At 35.1% G+C, this 24,660-nt stretch overlaps 1 protein-coding gene across 2 annotated transcripts in view; it reads right to left on the reverse strand.

The window, feature by feature from the left end:
* LOC149413363 (glucose dehydrogenase [FAD, quinone]-like) overlaps positions 1 to 24,660 on the reverse strand; it is a 70,496-nt gene that overhangs the window by 21,773 nt on the left and 24,063 nt on the right. Inside the window, exons 2-7 of one of the 2 annotated variants that reach the window (XM_089645174.1) lie at positions 10,541 to 10,577; positions 8,505 to 8,747; positions 5,004 to 5,181; positions 3,503 to 3,702; positions 2,599 to 2,723; positions 2,180 to 2,360 (exon numbers count right to left, since the gene is read on the reverse strand). In XM_089645174.1, coding sequence (XP_089501300.1) covers positions 2,180 to 2,360; positions 2,599 to 2,723; positions 3,503 to 3,702; positions 5,004 to 5,181; positions 8,505 to 8,747; positions 10,541 to 10,549 — 936 coding nt within the window. In that variant the 5' untranslated portion in view covers positions 10,550 to 10,577. Of the gene's footprint in view, positions 1 to 2,179; positions 2,361 to 2,598; positions 2,724 to 3,502; positions 3,703 to 5,003; positions 5,182 to 8,504; positions 8,760 to 10,540; positions 10,578 to 24,660 lie in introns of those variants that run through there. The other variant, XM_089645173.1, reaches the window with a different exon arrangement.

The following is a 24,660-nucleotide window of genomic DNA, read 5'->3' on the forward strand; positions in this document are numbered from 1 at the left end:
TAAAAATAAACATTTATATATATATATATATATATATATATATATATAAAGTGGTTTCCACTTTGGTACACCACGCCAGTCTATCAGGACAGCCAGTTAGTTATTGAGACCAAAATCCAAGGAACAGAAAACAAATAAATAAATAAATTCTAATTAATTTTGATTGCTTGTGATACCATTCCGTTTAATTGGGACAAATTTCAGTCTGAAATCGAAGAAAAGTGTGCCTCAGTGAATGAATTTTAGTTTTAGGCTTGCGGTATGGGGATGGAATGCACCGTGCTACGGGAGTTTCGAGTTAATTCGGTAGACCGTCTATTCCATGTCCGCTGCCATTCATCAACGTAAAGATGTTCAGTTCGTAGTAATCATTTTTGGGTTAGAAATCCTTTGTTGATTTTTTTTATTTAGTCCATATTTGATTATTTTATGGTTAGTGCATCGTTTTTCTGTGTTAAGGTTAAACGCGACGCTCGTTATAATCTACGTGTTCGTAGATGGCATTTAATTAATGTATTTCATTAAAATGTGCTTTTTGCAAGGTTGCTTTACAATAAAGATGTATTATTTGTTTGCGCCTGTATAATAAATAGTTTTGTCTGTAAAAAAACTCATTTCTTTCAAGAAATGCATTCAAATACAATATTGGATTGAATCATCGGTTTTTAAATGAACAAAACTATTTATTCATATTTACATTGCGTATGTACGGGTTAAATATGCAGTAAATATATACATAATAATACATACAATGATAAAAAAGAGAATAAAAATAAATGTATACAATAAAAACTAAGATGAACCTCTATATGTTTACTACAAGTAATTAAAACCATGCAAAACACCCTTAAGTTGAGTTTTTATTACTAAACAGCACTCATGTAAGTAATAACATCTCAGTCCTCTCACCAAACTAACTAACAATCATGCAATAACAAACATCGTAGAAAATGTTTTTTAATAAATTGGTGCAGCTGATAGCTCGTATTTAAAATCGTGCACATGCCATATTTGAAAAAGCTGCAATATTTTATTATATTGTATTGAACATACCTGCGGCAACTATCATTATTTGTGCTTGTTGAAGATGGTTTGAAGTTCGTTCAATAGTAGTTCAAAATCAGTGAAGTCCGTGAAATTTATTCAAGTATTCGAATTCAGTGAAGGTTTAAAGTTCATTTTCATTTCAGCTAAATAATGCAAGATATATAACGTGCGGGTGTAACTATGTATTTTACTATACGCATTCTTTATTGTGATACAACACGCTACTTTTGATAAACAAATCACACCAAAAAACTGCACCGTGTAATATTTTTTTTACCGTGTTTTATATTACAAAACTATTCAAATTATTACGTGCTTTTACAAACTTTTCTGCGCAGTCGCTACTGTGGGTAGATTTAAAAAATTATAGTTCCACTTTTGTCCACTAGCCCAGAAATGTTTGTTGATTTGTACGTGCCTTCACAATATAAAGAATAAATGAACCCAAAACAATGTAATTAACAAATGGTTACAAAAATTAAAACATAATATAAGTTTGTATGTAGGTGAGTATGTACATTAAATTATGAATGATGACATGAGATGTCATTTTATGTTACATAATAATTATTTACACATTGAACCTGATATTATATACAGTTCCGGATAAGTTATATGTACACGTATTATACCTGTTAAAACATTTTAAAATAAATAAATATGAAATATTATAGATTTTTGCAACACATAAAAATTAATTGGTAATTAGTAATCATATATAATTAAACATTGATTTTATAAAACAATCCAGATATTTGTTTTCGCAACATGTACCACAAATAAACTCATAGTAACTTGTATTACATAAGTCAAGTTATAATTTATGATTTTTTTGTAATAAAATCTTAGTAATTTGACAGACGTAAAGTTGCACCAAATGGCCACTCAGCGCCATTTTGCTTTTTTAACAACTGGGCATTGGATAATTATTAACATTCAAAGTGTATCTAATTGAAAGCATCTTCCAAATAAATGGTTTTGCTAGAACTGTAATGATCCATTTTGTATCATATATATAAAATACACTAGATGACATTGATCACAGTCTGGTTTGATAAAATTCCGCTAGATGACATCAATCAAAATCTAGTTTAATAAAATTTTGTTAGATGGCACTTGTCAATCGTCTTACCTCTTTGTTGGCGTTGGCTACCTTCATGACTCCCTCTTGTACAAACTCCACTCCAGTGACCACCTTGGTCTCTGGGTTGATGATGACCTTGGTAGCTGTGCTGTTCAGCATAATGTGGAGGTTGGGACGTTTCGAGGCGGGCCGGAGGAATGCACTGGCGGAACTGACGCGAGCTCCTTTCCTGAAAAATAGAAATATGATTATTGAGCTTTAAAACTCTATATTTTGTTTGTACTACTTTCTTGTTAGTATCGCTTGTTTGTCTGCTTGTGCTTGACACGCATACTTGTGTGCATTTAATCATATCTAACCTAATATCAAGATTTATGGAACTGATAACTGCTAACAATGTCGGAAGATAACTGATAACGACGATAACTACAGATATACTTATTTTGATTAAATGAAAGGGTACTAACTTGTTCATGGTCTGCGCTACAGTAAAACCGGTGATCTTATCTCCGTTGAGGTCCTGGCTGACTCCCAGATTCAGTTCCTCCGCAGCTTTCAGGACTCCGTCAGCTAGTTCGGGCTGGTGTGAGAACTGAAACATGAACAGTAAGCATGGTTAGTTATATATAACATACTCAATGCACTTAAAAATAAGTTTTTTTAAGAGAAAAACTTCGGTGACATCCCCTGTCTTCTCACAGCACTGTGTGCACTGTTAGCGCATGGCCTACGAGAATGAGTATAAACAGGAGAAAATTTCCGCAAGCCGAGCTACGATTTACGGGAAAGGAACAAAGCAACCACAAGCAGCATGTCGCGCCGTTCACAGTTGCTTCGTACTTTTCCCATAATTCACGGCTCCGCTCACGGAAATTTTGTCCTGTTTATACGCAGCATAAGACAGTCACTCAAACTCATGTCTCGAGCAGCATTGCCACCTTAGCTCCTTTAGAGCTAGATTTAGCTCTAAATTGAGGATGTCAACTCCAAAAAAGTGGTTTAGCTTCTTAGCTCGTTTTTCAGATAATCTAGCTCATTTTTTTTTTACAAAACTCATCATCGAAAAGTGACAATTTATGGGTGAGTTATTTCTTTAGGAACCGGTTATTTTGTATTGAAATCCTTGTTTTTATCTCAGTGTCAGAGAAGTACTTCATCCTTGTCCTGGGAGAATGATGGGGAACTTTGTGTGAACGAATGTACAGGATTATTACATTAACGCCTATGATTACCTCATGATTAACTGTTGAACAGTAACAAGTCCTCCCTCCTCATGTAACATGCTGTCTATCTGGCGGTTGTCCTGAGAGAATGGGACACATTGTCTGTACAAATGTACAGGAATAATATGTTAACGCTTATGATTGTTACCTGTTGAACAGTGACAAGTCCTCCCTCCTTGTGGAACTCGGGAGAAACTAGGCTGCCGATCTGCCGGTTGTCCTCGGACAGCATAAAGAAGGGTAGTACGCTTTTCCAACCCCATCCTTTGCAGCCGGCCTTTTCCCAGTCGTCGTAATCGCGCTTGTGCCCGCGCATGTACATCATGCCGTTGAACATACTGCAGCCGCCTGCAATATAAAAATAACACTTTTAATGTTGTCTTCACACAGGGCCTCCTGGGATAATCTAACGTGGATAGAATTACTTCAGATATTCATGTCATGTGGTAACTGGACAATTTAACACAACGACAGTTCAACACACCTTGAAATAAAGTCATGAAAAGTGATGAAAAAAAAAGGTTACTTAGGTTAGATTTATAGGTTAGTTTTTTTTCTTCGCTTTTAATGACTTTATATCACATTTAAATGGTGTTTTGAATTGTCATCGTGTTGAGTTACAAAGGAACCATGTCGTGTTAATGTAGGCACTATCAGAAGAAGATATTGTACTGTGAATATAATATGATAACCAAAAAAAAACAGAGGAAAAGTCAGGCCACTGTCATGCAATTCTATTAGAAACATTTAAATACAGGGTTGTCCAATAAGAGGTGTTATTTTGAATTGCACGTTATTTCGGTAGATGTTACTTTTGAAGCTGTCTTTTTTTGACATTTGACAAGTAAAAACTACGCCATTAATAAAAATGGAACAATACACGGTTCAACAACGCATTGAAATTATTAAAATTCACTTGAGTGAATCAAATGCAAATCATCTTGAGTGATGAGGCCCATTTCCACCTCGGTGGCTTCGTCAACAAGCAAAATTGTCGCATCTGGGGCTCGGAAAACCCAAGAGATATTGTTGAAAAGCCTCTTTATCCTCAAAGTGTGACTGTTTGGTGCGGTTTATGGTCCGGCAGAGTCATTGGACCCTACTTATTCGAAAATGAGGCTGGAGCAACAGTTACGATGAATGGATTGCGCTATCGAGAGATGATTAATGATTTTTTTGGCCGGAATTGGATGGTATTGATCTGAACAATGTTTACTTTCAACAAAACGGCGCTACGTGCCACACAAGCAACAAAACAATTGATCTTTTACGATTGAATATCAAAATAACACCTCTTATTGGAAAACCCTGTATTAACTCGACGTGAAGGAAAAAAGGGTGTTTTGATGAGTTCCTCGTTTATGCACGGGGAGTTTCGGGTGTCCGGATGGCAGGTGCAATTGGAGTAGTCTTCCAAGGGCGCCGACTTGCCAAGGCGCCGATAAACCTAACACCTAATACCAGGCGCCGTTTGTGGTTTAGGCTCATGGCCGGCCTTTAGAACAAGGACATACAGATTGCAATCCGTTCGAAAATAGGAGAATCTATATAACGGACTGCGCGTTTCTGCAATGAGTCAAGGGTTTTATTGATCCAGTTAGCAGTGTTACAGTTTGTTAGAAATGTGGGAAAGTTTGCACCCGGATTACCTAATACTTTGGCTCTGGGCCAACTGCAGCGTCCCGCCTCGGGCTCCCCGAGACAGGCCCCCGCCTCGGGCTCCGTGTAGTAGTTCCAGTCCATGCGAGGGTTGCCCCAATAAGCCGCCAGTAGCGAGGGCACGCTGGCGCCCGGGGGTTCATCGCCTCCTGCTTCTAGGAGAAGCACCTACAAAACAGAAAACAAAGTGTTTAATTTTCAAAACGAGCAACTACAGCACAGTTGAAACATTCTTCATTAACTATTTATTTTTTACTGCTTGTTTAATGTTAAAAAAAGTTTACAAAAATTAACGATAAAAATACGATGTCATTTTTATTTTATTTTCATGTTGACGAATAAATTTTCTATTTTGAGGCTGACAGATGAGAGACGCTATATACACATCATGGCTTGGCCTGTTTCAGTAAATAAGCCAAACCTGAGAATATAGCGTGCTATTAAAATATGCCATTCAAATGTGGCAATTAAACTGTGCCATTTAAATGTGTAAATTAAAATGTGCTACTTAATTGTGGCAATCAAAATGTGCCGTTTAAATGTGGCAATTAAAATGTTCTATTTAAATATGGCAATTAAAATTAGCCATTTAAGTGTGGCAATGAAAATGTGCCATTCAAATGTGGCAATTAAAATGTGCATTTAAATGTGGTAATGAAAATATATCATTTAAATGTGTCAATTTAAATGTGCCATTTAAATGTGGCAATGAAAATATGCCATTTAAATGTGTCAATTTAAATGTGCCATTTAAATGTGGCAATGAAAATGTGTCAATTTGAATGTGTAAATAAAAATGTTCCGTTTAAATGTGGCAATTAAAATGTTCTATTTAAGTGTGGCAGTGAAAATGTGTCAATTTGAATGTGTAAATAAAAATGTTCCGTTTAAATATGGCAATTAAAATGTTCTATTTAAGTGTGGCGGTGAAAATGTGCTGTTTAAATGTGGCAATTAAAATATGCCATTTAAATTGGGCAATTGAAATGTTCCAAGTGGGCACTTAAGATGTTCCAAATGGGTAATTAAAATATGCCATTTTTGCTTTGCCGTCAAAACGAAATGTTCGTTTCTGTTCATGAATATAAATAATATGCCAAAACATTCAAACAAAGAATTCATTAGGGGAGGGGGGTGGCTTTGAATACACACTTAAATATATAAACACTTAAATAAGTACCCGTAAAAATGTGGCAATTAAAATTACTTAAAACTTCCATTTTTTTGTTTGTCCAAGGAATGAACTTTCCTAAATTCAAATAAAAAAAGAAAACATTTACTGTATAATTAACTACTACGAACTGTAGTGTACAGCTCTATAGGACCGACATCGACATCGCATATTAACTGCCGTAATATCATCCGATTTCAATAAAATACGTCTGTCCGCATGTATATGCGGGATTTGAACAAGAATATCTGCCGAGTTTCAGCTCCATCGGACGTCGGGAAGTGGCTTAATTTCCGCTTTCAATACTTGCATTCTGAGATGTATTTAAAAATCATTAAAAATAACTTTCTAGTATCTAATAAATGTGAAAAAGTTAGATAGACATCAACAATTTAGCGATAGATATAAATAATAAAAATTGTCCATTTTAAGAATCATATTATTAAAGGAACATATTTAAATCCACTCGTTTCCAAAAGTGTATCAGTGTCATTTTATTTTCAGTAGGTTTTTATTTAATTTTTTACCAACCGTTGCTGAAAAAATATCGTGTTTCGGCATTGAGAAAAATTTCTCTCTAATAATCTCTTTAAATCATTAATGCAGGCCTTGACGAACGAATTAATAAGTTTTCTAATATACTTTTCGTTAAATACGAATGTATTATCACAATGTCGGAAGACGTGTTCCAAAATTCTAATATTTTGTTATTGTATATTATCAACCAGGGCCGGCACTATGCTGTCGCAATCAGAGCAAATCATACAATTATTTTATGTTAGGAATGACTCAAAATTTATCAGGAAACGGCCTTCGATCCCATTTTTAACCGGAATACTAATAATTTAAGGAGATTTTTAATAAATTAGCAATACTCATTTGTCTTCGGGGACTGACTCCCAATCGTTGCTTCTTTACGCTAAGAATACAAATTGTTTATGGAGTAGGTACCTAACGTATTTTAAGAATTTATGACAGTTTTAATAATGTATGTTAAGGCGAAGCTTAATGCTAAATCACTTTTTTGATTAATCTTTATAACGAATTGGTGTACATTATGAATACCAAAAAATATATTTTAGAGAAATTGAAGGTTTTACTATCGTTTCGCTTGAGTAGAATACAAATAAAAAATAAATTACTCTAGTAAAAAATATAAATGTAAACGACTAACAATTTTTTTTGTCAATAGAAATGTATGAACCCATAAAGGAAACAACTTTAAAAAATACAGTATTATAGCTAAGATTATCTGTGACAGTTTCACTTGATTAACTTTTTTGCTTTCTTATAAAATTATTTACAAAACAAATAAATACCGGTTTTGTGCTTGAAATCGAACGATTCTAGACTCCGTTTGTCAAGCAATTTTAATGCCTATTACCTGCAATATAAGGTATACGAAGAATATACACATTTTTGGATTGTAGCTTCCTCTTAACCTTTAGTTATAATCTTGCTCATTGGTATTTCTGCAGCAATTTATGAAAATATTGAAGGAAAGACAAGAATTACTAACTAACATCGCGCAATGACAAATGAATTACTTTACACATATTTCAATGCTAGAATGAAAAAAAAGACTGCAACAGATAAATTATGATTATATCATCAATTGAATGTACTGGAATGTCGTAGCGCTTCATTCCAAAGAAAATTATTCAATGATACTTAACGCAGTGACAAGACAGAAACCTGGACATCGGTGGAATCAAGAACATAATATGGGGTACCAGGCGATTGGTGAAAACTTGTATTTGAATCTTAGAGGTTTAGATTTAAATAGGTGTATTCAATGTTTCCACTCTTCGTACGAATTCGCCTAGCCAACAAGTCGTAGGTACCTACAATTGTTCAGTTGTTTCCTTTTCCTGTGTTATCTTTGGAATGCTGTTGGAGGGTATCTTTTAAGAAACGAAGAAAGATTACAAGAGTTGGTTGGCAATCTGTTTGTGTATCCAGGAGTGACTGACGTATGAATCATTCATCCCATTCTGTTGCAAGGCGATAGATTGAGAGAGTCCGACTGGATAGGTCAAAGAATATCCCTCTTCCACGCAATTGTTGGGCAGACGCATTCCCACACCCCATTAATCCGGGCATCTCTGCTAATTCATGGGGACAGAAGTGTTACTAATCCATTGAATGGTTCCCGGGTCGACGGTTCTCACACCTGCCTCAAAGATTAGTGATTACAGTGATAACCTATCTAGGTGTTCTTACGTTTTGACAAGTGGCGTCGAAAATTCGGCGAAGTTTCGCTCAGGGCCGTCCCAATCGCTAGTTATGTAGGTATAATTTACATAAAAAGTATTCCTACCTTCCAATTAGGATTCTCCGACAGTCTGCTCGCTACCGCCGCACCCGCAGTGCCTCCTCCGACCACAATGAAGTCGTACTGCAGGTCCGGGGTGGAGCGACTCTTGACCCGGTTGCACGGGTCCGTCAGGTCACACCGACTGTTCACGTAGGCTTCCAGGATGGTCATGAACAGCAGAGTAGCGCCCCCGCCACAGTACCCCGCCAGCGAGGGACCGATGGGTTCTATTGGACACCCGCATACCTGAAATATCATACCAATAAGAAACTCCACTCAAACATATTATGATAACAAATAATTAGTCGCCCGAAATATCCATACTAATTGAAAATATCTCCCGAGTAAAAATAAATGCCGCCGACTTATATTGAACCAGCACCTTCTGATGTCTGGTCAGTTGCTCTGAACCACTGAGCTAAGTCGGCTTATTTCCAACACGCAAAATAATTCAATATGTAGTAGTACATTAATCATTAATTACTGCTTATTATATTTTTTTCACCTGTAAACAACCAGCTTTATTTTTGTAGGAAAGGCTTTGTTAGTGCTAAATTTTCCCACTAGATGGTGTCGAGACATATTATATCTACATTTGTTGGTGAAATAGTTTGACTTGTCAAATATTATTATTTTTTTAATGATAAACTAATGTTTATAAGACAAGGTTTTTTATGCATAGCACAAAGGATAAAAAATACTACAAGTAATAATTAGTAGCTGGAAATATATATAGCACCTGACTATCAGAAGGTGCGGGTTCAATTCCCGTCGGCGGCATTTATTTTTACTCGGGCGATATTTTCAATTTGTATAATTTGTTAATCTTTATGCTATGCATAAAAAAACCTTGTCTTATAAACATTAGTTTATGATTAAAAAAATAATAAACATATTATGGCTTAAAAACATAAATATATTCGTATAGATCAATAAACGCTGATTCTGAATACATATACAGGGTGTCCCAAAAAATAGTGACAAGCGGAAGTCCAGAGATAGAGCACCCCTAGGACTTCTTAAATCACCCCCATTTATATGCATTTATTATAGTTTTTGAGTCACAATTTTATTCGATTTTCTTTGTGAAACCTTGACTTGCAAGAGATTGTCGGTCACAGAGACATGAATTATTGAGATACTTTCTTGATTTTTTTTTCTTATTAGGTGAATAGTGCATTGTAGACACAAAAATATTTGTGGCGAAATCTGATACGATTGATCCATAAAAAAATGTTGAATTCCAAATAAGAGATTTTCATTGGTGTATTAGTACAGGGTTTACCAATAAGAGGTGTTATTTTGATATTCAATCGTAAAAGATCAATGGTTTCGTTGCTTGTGTGGCACTTAGCGCCGTCTTGTTGAAAGTAAACGTTGTCCAGATCAATACCATCTAATTACGGCCATAAAAAATCATTAATCATCTCTCGATAGCGCAATCAATTCAACGTAACTGTTGCTCCAGCCTCATTTTCGAAAGAGTAAGGTCCAATGACTCCGCCGGACCATAAACCGCACCAAACAGTCACGCGCTGAGAATAGAGAGGCTTTTCAACAGTAAAATTTGGGTTGTTTGAGCCCCAGATGCGACAATTTTGCTTGTTGACGAAGCCACCGAGATGGAAATGGGCCTCATCACTCAAGATGATTTGCATTTGATTCACTCAAGTGAATTTTAATAATTTCAATGATTTGTTGAAGCGTGTATCGTTCCATTTTTATTAATGTCGTAGTTTCTACTTGTCAAATGTCAAAAATGACAGCTTAAAAAGTAACATCTACCGAAATAGCGGGCTATTCAAAATAATACCTCTTATTGGAAAACCTGTATAATAAGTAGGCTCCGAATGAGAAATTATACTGTCTATATAATTGGCATATCTATGGTTGTTTAGGTCCAATATATTTAATACAAAAAAACCCGAAGATATCGATCCAGTGAATGTTTTTTTTTATGAACCCGAGATACAATCACCCACAGACATATTGACAACCGAAATAAGCATGTTTGATGATCACGTAAGTGATTTTCTTACCTCAGCCATGATGCTCTAGCTTCCTTGAGCGATTTATCTGTAACAAAAAAGAAACGTTATTCTCAAATGAAAATTATAGCAAATTATAAATCAAGCATTTTATGGTATATGTTGAGGGACAGTAGAAATAGACACCCGAAGTTGTCCATTTCCGTAAATGGTGTCGTCATAAATTCCTAAGACTACTGTGAATGGTATATTTACTAAACCCGGTCGAATTTCATATACCCGCGATAGCTACTCGTTCCAAAATATTGTTTAAATATAACAATACCATGACTGAGTATTTCAAACACTCGCTTGTACCTAGATTAAATGAAGTTAGTAATTGACACGCAGATGTGGCGTATCTATTTAACTTTACGGAATGTAGGTACAAGAAAGCTATACTATCATATATTTTCAATGAATATTAATCTTCTCTATAATACTAAAATAATGTCGCTATCCACGTCTGCCTGTTTGTGCGCTTTACAAGAACTAATCTTGTAAACTACGCATTGGATTTTGGTAGAGTTTTTACTATCATTTAGAGAATTTCTTCTGGAAGGCTTATATAGATTATATATGGATATTATATTTATAGAAAGTAGAGATAAGTCAAGCAACGCCGGATAGTATGATCAGTAGTCAGATAGTATGATCTATGTCTACTTATAAGTTTTGTTTGTACTTGTATATCTTACTGTAATATCCTTCTAGAGCAGTCTTTCTCAAAGTGGACGATAACGCCCCCTTGTGGGCGTTATCGTCCACTTTTAGAGTATCAGTAGAAGGCTTAAATAAAATTAGGGGGCGTTAAGCAAATCTAGAGGGGCGAAAGCAGACAAATTCTATCTATAAATTTCCGACGGAATCTATCTGAATTAAATAATAATAGTTTGTTTTAATAATAATCCTAGAGAAGCATATAGGGGAGTAAACTTCTTCAAGAAGGGTTTCAAACCGAATACAACACTATGCAAAGACGCTGATGGATCAATTATATCAGATAAGGAACGAATAAAAACAGTGTGGAAAAACTACTTCTATAAACTTCTCAACCCTAATAGCGACCTGAGAAGTCACCCTACCAACATCCCCACTGAATCAAGTAATGAAGAATCAGCGAATCCACCAACAATGCAAGAAATAAATGCTGCACTAAAGAAACTTAAAAACAACAAATCACCTGGGAAAGACAACCTCCCGGCAGAGTTGTTCAAATATGAAAATGAGCATCTGAGAAATCTGCTACTCAATTTAATAACTAAAATATGGACACTGGAAAAAATCCCAGAGGAATGGCAAATAAGCATAATATGCCCAATTCACAAGAAAGGTGACAAATTAAAATGCGAAAATCATAGAGGAATATGACTTCTATGCACAGCATATAAAATCTACACCATGATACTGAAACAAAGAATTGATAAATATGCAGAAAACCTACTGGGAGAGTATCAGGCAGGCTTCCGCACCGGTAGATCCACAACAGACCAACTGTTCACCGTCAGACAGATCTTGGCAAAGTGCTGGGAATTTGACATAGACATACACCAACTATTCATTGATTTCAAGCAAGCATATGATAGCATAGATCGGGAGTGTCTATATGACATACTACTACAATTCCAGATTCCACCTAAATTGGTTAGGCTCATAAAAGCCACAATGTCAGACTCAAGATGTCAGGTCAAAATAGACGGAGAATTGTCGGAAGAATTTACAGTATCACAGGGACTTAAACAGGGGGACAGTCTGGCTCCCACTCTCTTCAACATTGTGCTCGAACATGTAATACGAAAAACACTAATAGACACTGGCTCCAATATTTGTTTCAAGAGCAGTCAAGTTGTCGGATATGCGGATGACATCAACATTGTCGGAAGATCAATTTCAGCCATTAAGGAGGTCTTCGACCCTTTAGAAACAGTGGCGCGGGAAGTAGGACTGCGAGTTAATGTTGACAAAACAAAAATGATGGTACAGAGCAGGAACCCCTCACACAGAAGAAGAAGTAGTGCACTATTTAAAGACAACTACTCATACGAAGTGGTCGACCAATTCACCTAGCTGGGCTCCAGCCTGACAGAGAACAATGAGGATCCAGCAGAAATCAGAAGGAGAATCACAGCAGCCAACAAAACATACTTCTCTTTGCTGCCAGTGTTTAAGTCACGTAGTGTCCACAGAAAAACCAAAATAACCATATATAAGACCATTGTAAGAACTGTATTGGCATATGGATGTGAGGCGCTGACACTGACGGTAAAGATGGCTGAAATGCTGGATACTTTTGAAAGAAAGGTGCTGAGAAGAATATGTGGACCCGTGAAAGAGGGCGAACAGTGGCGTATCCGGCACAATATTGCAGAATTGTACGATATATATAAGGCCCCTAGCATCTCTGCACACATGAGACTCCTCAGGCTGAGATGGGCTGGGCATGTACAGAGAATGCCGGATACACGCGTCCCAAAAAGAATTCTGACTGGTCACCCAGGTGGAAAGAGAAAAGTGGGAAGACCCAGACTGAGGTGGGAAGATGAGGTAAGAGGGGATGCAGCACAGCTTCTCCAGGTGACAAACTGGAAGTCAGCCGCTGAGGACAGGAGGAGTTGGAGGCGACTGTTGCAGGAGGCCAAAGCTCGATATGGGCTGTAGCGCCATCGAAGAAGAAGTTTGTTTTACATCCTTCAACATAACTTGGAGATTAGAGGACATTTTAAACATAGACATACCAGACTGGGTGTTGGATCCTTTAGTAGTTAGAAGTACAACTTATAGAACTGACAACAAACGAAGAATTAAAAATGAAATTCAAGAATGGCTATCAAGAATGTTGGCTACAGAAGCGAATCTCCCAGTACCCCGGGTTATAGGTTATGGTCGGTTGTTCAACGATTTCTGATAGCATTCCCATCGTCGTATTTGTGTGAACGTGGATTTCGTGCTGTAGCAACGTTGCTAACTAACAAGGAAATCGGCTGCAAGTTACTGAACGGTTGTTTTTAAGCGTATTCGAGCCTGACAACAAACAAACTCGTCGAAGATTCATCCTTCAAAATAGACCAGTTTTAATTTCAAAGCATTATTTTAATGTTGACACTTCTAAATGAGCTTTATTTCCGTTCATTTAAACATTCTTTGATTTCAGAAACAGGATAAGGGTCACCCTCTATCTATCTTATCCATATAATAATGCAGATTTACAAATTATATTTGCAATAACTGTTTGATACGCAATAGATGGTAACGTAAAAAGTTAAGTTAAAAATATGGGGGGCACCAATTTTTTAAAAATCTCAAAGTGCCTACTTTGAGATAAAAACCGCGCGGTGGTCGAAATAAGTTTGCGAACCTGTGCTCAAGAGTTTCTGTTCATTTTATACTTTCTGATGTCATGTCATTAATGGTATGTTTATAGTGTTGATTATATATATATTTTTTTAAATCATCGGGTTTAATTCTCGGCTAGTTAAGTCCTCAGTGATTGAACATATTACGTTCGTACTAAATGTTCAGTTAATGCTAAGTTTGATCTTTCTTTATACTATTATAAAAAGTATATGTCATGTAATTTTTTGGTTTTTACAGGGTTTTCCAATAAGAGGTGTTATTTTCATATTCAAAGAAAAATGTCATTTTTTAATATAAATGATCGAATGTTTATTTTATTATAAAGAGGAAGGTATGTCGTTAATAGTGAAAAATAACATCAGTCAAATGACCACCACGACCACGCATACAGGACCATATCCTTTTCATGAAATTTTCCAAAACCAAATCACAAAGTGGCTATCTTATGTCCTCGATAGCCTCACGAATTCCATCTTTGAGGTCTTGAATCGACGCTGGGCTGTTGGCGTAGACCTTCTCTTTCACGTGGCCCCAAAGGAAGAAGTCGCAAGGTGTTAAATCACAAGATCTCGGAGTCCAATTGTGATCACCTCTTCTAGAGATAACACGGTCCGGAAACTTTTCCCGGTTTCGTTGCTTGTGTGGCACGTAGCGCCGTCTTGTTGAAAGTAAACGTTGTACAGATCAATACCATCCAATTCCGGTAGTCAAAAATCATTTTATGGCTGGAATTAAATACACATACACAATTTGGATCTAAAGTTATGTACCTATTTAATTCTGTCAATACTAGCGATCTCCGTGCATTTTCATTAAATGATTTAATAACAGGAATAACCAACCATTAACATACGTTCACTTCTAAGGCATTTTGTGTTTTCGATGTCGGGTGTAGGTGTGAAGGCAATCTCGCACAAATGAGTGACAGTTTCTTGCGGGGTAATTTCAAAATTTAATAACTCGGATAAATATAGATAGCGCCTCCACTTTAGTCTCGTTTTAAAGAGGAATAATGAAAGTTTGTGCCAGTACTGCTCAGACACCTTTGACAACTTGACTTGAATACCAATAATCAATACCAACGAAACCAAAATCAACGCGAAAGTACTCTTATATGCACACAGGGCTGGCCCTTTGCGGGCGCAATTGGAGTAGTCCGCCCCGGGCTCTGACTTGCAAAGGCGCCAAGGAGCCACGGCGTTGATACAAGCATCAGGTGCCGTTTGGTTTACGGCCAGCCCTGCGCGCCTACCTTCAGAAATTCATTAAACTTGAACTAATACATTTGAGCAAACCAACCACGCAAAGGAAAACGTATAGACTTGACATTTGCAAAAGGTATTCAAATAATTTCAAAGCTATAATATGTATCCTACTTCTCATACAGGGGCGGTTTTAGACTCTCTGCAAGTAAGAGTGGCAAGGGCGTCGCTATAGCATTCGCGTCTCAGGGATGGATAGTGATCGTGGGGGGAGGGAAATGAAGATAGGGGGGGGGGTGGAAAAAATTATTACAAAGTTATTATTTATTTATTCACATCGATTGAAGAGATGATGCAAATAAAAGGGCTTTTACAGCCCATAATTACAATTCAAATAATAATTATAAAAATCATCCTTAGAAAACCATATGACTCCCCTACTTTAGAGATATTTCAGGAATTTAATGTACCATCTATCACAGAATTGTATAAGAGAATCGCCTTATATCAAATTTATAAAGAATATTTTATTTATAAAATTCACCCCTCAGATAGCATAAGCAATAGATTCAAAACTAATGGCTTAATAGCCATTCCTATGCTTAGAACGACCACGGCTCAGCACCACTATTCGTATTTAGGTGTGAGATGGTACAATATATTATTGTCCAAAAATAAAATTAGTGTAACCGAAACTGTGAATTATGAACAATTCAAAAAGTTAATTAAGTCCCTCAAATTGGATAATGATATATTGTACCCCTAGTTTTCTTACACTTACTCAATCTGTAAAAAAAATATATATTAATTTGATTGTCTTTAAAAAAACTATTTTTCTAAATTTTTCTTGATATATTGTACCCTTAATTTCCTCACGCTTACTTAATCTGTAAAAAGCTGTATTATTTTAATTATCTTTAAAAACACAATTTTCTAATTTGTGTACCTATGTTAATATTATGTTTGTATTTATTACAAAAGTTTTTGATTATTGTTTAAAAAATCATTAGAACTAAATATAAATACTCCTCCCATAAACACAAGCTCCTGGAGCTCAAATTATGGAGAAATAGAATAATAACGAAAAAATTATATATATAAGTCTGCATATTGTTATCATTTATAATGTTAAATAATAATTAATTAAAAATTGTCGTATTTTCCTGGAATATAAATTAATAGTACTATTTTCTTTTTTCCTTGTAGAGTGGTAAGAATGATAAATTCTACTTTATTGGTGTTGTTACTTATAATACCTCACCTAATACATCACCTTTTAGATTATTATTCATAAAGGCGGCGCTACACGCTAAATACAAATCATCTAAATATTATTGATTACACACAGACCAAAGAACAAAACTAACTGATTTTAAATATTCCTAATTTATTAAAAATCTAGTAAAATTATTCGCATTCCTGTTAAAAACGGGACTGCAGGCCTTCAAAGATTGAAGGAAATCTGTCGTTCCTAACAAACTATCAGTGAAACGCGAATGTGTTATGAGCAGAGATGTGCTTTATTTCAAATAAATCCATTTCAAATGGAAATGCAAAATGCAAAATGGGTATTTTCCATTTTGCATTTTAAATGCTTTTCTAAAAACCATTTTGCATTTTGCATTTTCAAATGGAAAAGTTTTGACCCATTTCCATTTTGAATTTCAAATGGTTTTGGGTACCCATTTTGCACATCTCTGGTTATGAGGATGTCAGGACACGTGTTCATAAAAATTCTAATAATTTTACCATTATATGTATCAGATGCATGTACGAGTATTACGATATATTCTGAATATACTATTATAATAAATTAGTCATACTCATTTTTCTCCTATCCTACCTAGACGTCTACTGGTTTTGACAAGTGGCGCCAAAATTGCATTTGCGCCAGGCGCTGTTTGGCTCTGGTGCCTATCACACTGAAGGTCACGCTATGATATTATAGCGAAACATTGTTCGTCCCGTCGATGTTAAATCAATTCGTCACCGTCGTCAGCTGTTTGAGACGAAGAATGGTTGGTCTTCACGCATTTAATTTTACGAGGCATTTTGTATGTTTTAAGTTTTAACGTCAGACTTAGTATAGTGGTAATTAAGAAAATGGCATTGCAAAACTCGTGAAAAACCTTTTTAGGCAGATCTTCATTCATTAAATGCCATTTTATTATAATTTATACACTGTCAACTAGTTTCGGTTGTATCTCAACCTTCTTCGGGATAGTATTATTATAAACTAACCTAAGTACCTATGGATGTTAGAGGGGGATTGGGTTACTTCTCCCCAGAAAGGGAACAACTTTAAATTAGGATTTTTGGTCAATTCATTTTTCTTCGACAGTTAACAAAAACTAGCTTCGAAAACAATGATTTTCTTTCTTCCCGCTCAAAACAAAAGAACTCAATTTTTTACTTTTTTCTGTTCCATTTTTCAAATTGTTTCAAATTATGCAGTGATTTTTAGGAAGGTAGGAACTGGCTAAATAATATGAAGGTAGGAACCAAACGTATTCTCAATTCAAAGTCCAACAAGTAGAATTACTTGTTATTTACAATTCACATCTGATCACAAAACACATCGTTCATTTATTTTTGACTTGTTTAATGGTCGATATTATAATGGCCCGATAAAACTAGCTTTTTGCTGGGTGGCAAAATTTCCCGTTTTTAGAATAAGAAAAGTACATACTTGTATTATTGTAGAGTGGTAGTTACTTATGTTTCGTGAAGTGGCAACCGTGTTTTGTGATCAGATCCGAACAGCATTGTAAATAACAAATATTTCTACTCGTTAGATTTGGAATTGAGAATATGTTTGGTTCCTACCGTCATAAATTTATCCAGTTCCTACCCTCCTAACCATCACTATGTAGTTTAAAAGTATTTGAAAAAAGGTATCTTTTGTTTTCAGCGGGAAGAAAGAAAATGGTTGCTTTCGAAGCCGGTTTTGTTGTTTGTTATAATACGAATAAGAAAATATCGACTTTTCGTATTCGTAGTAGGTACTAACTAGTCTTTTCATGGTAATGACATCGATAAATAAAGAAATACATTCCTAATACCTATCTAATATCTTTACTGGAGTAGGTACTACGAATTTCGACTGTGTGTGTTTAAGAAAATCCAAATAAAAACTTTTGAAAATCATGGTTTCTAAATAGAAAATAGGTAGCTACGTTAAAAAAATGAAGCCAGTGTGAAACAAAACAATTGAACAAAATTTGTTGGATGAGATGAAAAAAAATCTATATGGCGCCTCATCTGTCAATGGCTGTGTTGGCATTATATCTGGTTCCCATCCTAATGAGTTCAATTCCTCGGCTGGTAAGTTATGGTAGTAATATTGTGAGGTTATTCGTAACCCGGGAATGTAGGTCTTAATTTTTTTTAAAAAACAGTAAAATGTTATATTTAAGTTTTGAGCTAAAAATTGTCACGTTGATAAAAAAAATTCAAGACAAAAAAGACACGAAATCTAACGTACTTTTTTGACTATATAGTCAAGAATTTATTGAAAACCAAACTAGTGTATCTTCGCAAAAAAGCTCTTATTGCTAAAAGTCATTGATGCTGTTTATGTAACCTTGTGTTTTTCCTGTATTGTGCAACAATATAATAAAAAGCAAATAGCGATTGCAGGTAAAGTTGAAACTTTGTAAAATCATGAAGATCTTCTGTTTTTGCAGTTAATTATTACACGTTTGACCAGTAGGTAATAATATAAAAGATAACATCTCCCTTATATTCATATTTATGAACTAATGACGAATTATGATAAATCTAGTGGGAGATATCTAAATAACTAAAAATGAATTGTGATAAACAATCAACTTATGGGAAAACCAGCGAGACTGTTGACTAATGATCATAACGTGGAAATAGATTTCAAATGAGAATGGAAGAATCGTGATGAAGTGTAGACTTCGGTACATGCACGTTAGGTATCGTAAAATGGGATGACTTTATCAATTTTCAACTTTGAAATTAAAAAAAATTTGGGTGGGTAAATTTTATTTCAATAAATGGTGCGGGGAGAAAAATTAGTATTTGCTAATTTATTAATAATCTTTTCAAATTATTGTTTTCAAAAAAGAAATTTCCTCACTTATTGAATGAGAATTGGACATTGTTCCGTTCCTTCTCACCTTTATGACATTCACGTGCCTGACACCCCAATTTGTACATTCTGTAATCTAGAAGTGGGAAATTTAGATCATTTGTGTTTTGGCTGTCCCTCTCTAAACAAATATCCTCTCTTCTATCAAGCCTTGTATACAATTGCCTCCCCTCCATTCAACATCACATCTATTCTAAGTCAGAACTTAACTCCAATCTTCGATTTAATTTGGAATTTTTCTCATTTAAACAAAATTAATGTATGAATTCACCTTTCCTCTCTCCATAATATGAAATCATGGCTTTGAACTTGGCTTTCAAGAGTAAAAGCCATAAACTATTTTAAAACTAGAAACCAATCAATTTTACACTTATTTTCGAAGCGTTAATGTACCCACGTTGCCCGAAAAGCTTCCTAGAGTTAGTGAGAATTAAGCAGATATCTGCTACGATCAAAGTCGCACCCGATTTAAAAGTCGCCCCGTACTACGATATTTATTACATATATGTAATTTTATGTATCCCTCTTACCTTAATTTAAAGCATTATTCGTATTTTCTTCATCCATTGAAACGATGGCCACAAACACGTTTGAAGGGTAAAACAAATCCAGTATAATTTTATTTTGTGAAATAAAAAAACGATCTAAAAGTCTAAAAAAACATATATATATTCTATCGATCTTCGGAGGCTATAATGAGAAACTGTTCGTAATTTAATTGATTAATTTCCATTACGATTTTCCGAAGGTTTCTGACAATAATTCTGTATTAATTATAAAATAATATAAATGATTAGATATATTCTTGAGAATTCAAATGTCACGGCGAGGGATGGAACGTGATTTCCTCGAAGTGACATTCATAATCAAGTAGGTACTTATACGTTTTTATTATGAATGCATTATTACAGTGTAAGTAATAAACCATCAATAATAATTATTAATCTCATCGATTTACAATAGTAAAATTCGACGTAATAATGTCATTAGTTCACAATACCTACCTACAGTTCCTACCTACATTTCCTACCCACAGTACCTACCTGCAGTTCCTTTTTACAGTACTTACCTACAGTACCTACCCATCTACCATTGATTATTTCCCAGCATAGTCATATTTATTTATTTATATTGCTTTGATGAGCTCTGCGCTACTATCAAACGAGTATTTATTTAAACTATTGTTAACAATCGTGATGTCACATGTCACATCTGTACCTATTTAAGGCTCCATAGTAAGTGTTCAAAAAGAAGAAACATATGTTTTAAAAGGGAGATATGTAAATACGAATGTTAATAATAAAGGGAAAATTGTGAAAATATTTAATAAAACATAAGTCATTTAAAATAGAGCAAAAATCTCACGTCAAATTCCCAAATTGCTTTTAAAGATATACTGTTAATTTTTTCATACATATTAACATATTAAATATCAGATCAAAACGTGTTTTTAATCATTTTCGAAGCATACTTTGAGATTTTTTTCTATCGAGGGAATTTCATATAATTAAGTTTCAAAAATAACATTTTTTTAAATAAAGTTAGTGTTCAAAAGAAATATTTTATAAATCGATAGAAATTCGGAGTGCGGGTGAAAGGCTCCGTAGTACCTACGAAGAACATGGTTTGAAAGGGATATATGTAAATTTGAATGTTAGTGGAAGTTTGGGTTACTATTTATTAAAATATTCTGAAAAAACTGCATTTCCCGATTTGTATCCTCATGACAAGTATTTGAGAAAGATATTTTTTTCAGGTAAGTTGGTTTTGATTTAGGACTACAAGAAACACCAAAAAATATTTTCAAAGTGAATATACTTTTAGACACGATATGATTTGAGATTTCACGGCCAATAGTTCATATTATCGTGATTAATTTTTGAGATATTACGCCGTGTTGCGCTTCCTCCTGTTTCATACAACAGATGGATGGAGTTTATGGATGTAGAAATCTGTTTTGTAAGCGTTAATCCTTTTAATGTGGTTTTCTGATTCTGTTTTGGTGTATCCGTCAAATACGTGATACCAATAACTAACTTCTACACACATATACACAACTTAACCGCTGAGCGAAATTATTTTCATCAGGGCCTCTTGCGTTCATGTTAAAAAAACGGCACGATAACCAAAAAGGAACAACGATAATACTTTTAGGTAAGTAGATTTTTTCATCTTTTGTGAATTATTACTACAATTATTATTTAATTATTGTTATGGTTTCCACGCTCAAACGAAGCCGAGCAAGATGGGCACAACAATGCCAAAAAACCCCATGACGATTAGTCATTGTATTCGGTTGAATAATCAGGTTTTTTGCAAGCGTGATGGCTTTTTGTGGGCATTCCACACCTGATCGTGTTTTGAAGTTTTGGAATTCCCTAACACCCTCCAAACAAGTCATCTCGCATATCATGATAGTTCAAGATTTAGCTAATTGAATAAATGTATTCAAAACTCTAACATAGTGCTGACCAACCGTTGTTTTTTTATGGAACCGTTGAGTTTGTTCATGTCAAGTATCATAAAAATAGTCAAATAGTAAATGTTGTACGAGTATCTCCAGGGTTTTCCTCACAAATAGTCAATAAAAAACGACTTCAACAAAAAACTTCCTCATATCTTTTTTCCTACCCAGATTTCATTCTCTTTCCTTTCCTTAAAAAACCCTGCACACAACATCCCCAAAGGTGACATGCCCTAAGAAAAATCAGGACCTTCTGTTTGGAGCTAATGTAAAAAAAATCTTCCGTCTTTATTGTGGGGTTGGAATAATCTGGACCTCAACCTTGAGATTGCCACCTGATTTACTGTCCTATTATTCTTGACAGCTAACGCCATCTACCAGTAACTTAATAGATTATCCTATTGCCATCTATGGGTGATGCCATGTACTAATATCAATATATTGCAGTAAATAGTCTGATCAAGATATAACAGTAAATATTGACGGCCTCCGAAGTCGAGGTGTAAGGCTCTCGAATAGCAATCCGAAGGTCGCATATTCAAATCCCGGCGTGCGCAAGTAAATTTTATTTATTTAAAATAGTACGTAGTATACTTTTGACACGGTCCAGAGTGGAAGATAATCTTAGTATTGCACTCATGGAAGACCACCATTCAGAATTAAAACGTTGCTTGACATGGCTTTAGCCGTGTTTGGTGACCAAATATGAATAGCGATGTTCCTTCACCTTCCTCTTCCCCATCTCATACCCCTCCCCATTACCTTCAGCCTCACAACATAACCCATTTGGAGATGACATAGTATCACTGGCTCCAAGCGGTTGGTAGCAGTTGGGACTTTTGTGCGGTATTCACGTAATAAAGTTTACCGTACGGCAAAATAAGTCTGAACGTCAATTGGCTACGTAATAAAATACTAATAAATTTACAATGTCCGCATGTGCAGTTTTTACACTAAAAAGGGAGTTAATTATTTAATCAGGTATTTAGTCAAAAGTCATAAGTCATAACTAACAACTTTTGTTTCTCGAAGCTGGATCGGAATCAATTGATCACGTCTTAGATGAATTAGTGAAGTCTATGGATCGTGTAAACGATTTCTTTCAATTTTAAGAGCTTCGTTAGTTCACCTCCATTCAATAATGAGCCAGTTATTTTGCATAACGAATGCCACTGTTCAAAAAGTTGTGTATACTGACAGCTTATCCGACACTTTGGAGGTCGCTGCGGCTTTTGTCTACCGACTGTCGGAATTACATGTATTCTGACCGTGACCGCAAATATTGCTAAATGATCATAATGACGAATTTCGTATTGATTTAGGTTTTTATAGATCTACCGTGCTAGATATCCTGGTTAATTTTTTCAATGTTTATAGCTCCTCGTAGACAATCAATATCAATTGTCGATAGTTACAATAATTTACGTAATTGATGCGATGGACAATTGATACTTCGCATTGACGGGGAGAAAGATGTGTAGGTACTCGTATTTTGATTGATCGTATAGATGCATGAATCCTTATTGACTCAGTTAAATGATTGTTTATCTGTGCTATTGACAATTGTTCGTTCATTTGCTCTCTCTATCGAACCCTTTATAATTCAGTAACACTGCGGAACCAAATTTGTTTTGCTTACAATTTTGCAATATGTGTCGATTGTTATGGAAAGTAAATTCAAAGGATTATCCTAGGTATTCTATGCTTTATTGGTATGAGATTGTTTCTACAGACGTCAACAAAGCAATTGCGGTGAAAATATTGACGGGTCGATTGAAGTTCTGTCTATCGCACTTCAATCACAAATATCAATGGCGTACGCACATTGAATATTGATATTTAAATCATAAATTGTTGCAAAATATGGCAGAAATTCGCAAATATTGTCAAATTTTACAAAACATGATAAGAAAGGTGAAGTTCGTCACATTTTGTTTGGTAAAATATTGCAAAATATAGATAAATGTTAAGCTCTTATATTTTTATGAACCTGTAGGTACATACTGTAGAAGCGGTCGACTGAACGTAAAACATGTTTGCTTGCATATTCTGAAATAGTTGAAAAAATCCACACACCATTTTTCAATAGTGACTAGCTGCTAGCTCAATACAAATCACGAGTAATTGAATTTGGTAGCCGCCTCTGGGCTGGATCTCCACAATATTTGATACACATATTTGATTCTGCTCAAAGGATCCGTCTGATTGACAATATACTGTTAACAGACCGATTGCCGTCTCTAATGCACAGTCTTTTCTACAGGTATTGGAGCCTGCTCTAAGCTGCTCTACCTGTTTTTATTCCTTCGTATAATCCGGGCCTCTTCAAGACCTGTATTAATAAATACTTTCCTACAGCCCCTACCGTAACCCGCCTCACAACGCTGCCCAACCGGGTGGCAACATAGTTTCCTGCCTTTACGCTGTTCAGAAAAGGGCGCTCTTGTGAGGTGTTAAATAAAAAAAACAGAAATCCAATTAATAAAATGTTTTTTTTTATCAATTAGGTTTATTAAATACCTTCCGTTCCGTTTATACTGAAAGGAATCATGGTCACCCTAGCAGAGATACACATTAGCGTCACCATTTAACTATGATATAAAAAAATCGTATCTACCATCATTGTGGTAGATTTAACATTTAAATGTCAGGTTAAAAATAACCAGGGGTTTTGCTAATCGCTTTGCTAATCTATTTTTTGCCTTTGGGGTTTTTAGATGACACCATCAATGTTTATTTTGTGTAACATTTACCTTAAAGCCAATTAGAATACCTGTCTTATAATCTTCGTGATATAATTAAGAAATATTGATATGCTAATGATTTCATCGCTCAGGTAAATATAAAAGGAATCGTGATGGATCATCAGTTTATTTGGGGAAACCTTTAAGAAAATGGGAAAGCTTCAAACAAATAACGTCCTGGCGATGCAATACGTAGTAATTTAAAAGAATGTGTTTTTGGTTTGAAAATTTGGTCGCCTAGAAATGTTTCA

The sequence above is a fragment of the Hesperophylax consimilis genome, chromosome 22, assembly GCF_061612785.1.
Source record: "Hesperophylax consimilis isolate HC1 chromosome 22, BYU_Hcon_1.0, whole genome shotgun sequence".
NCBI classification, from domain to species: Eukaryota; Metazoa; Arthropoda; class Insecta; order Trichoptera; family Limnephilidae; genus Hesperophylax; species Hesperophylax consimilis.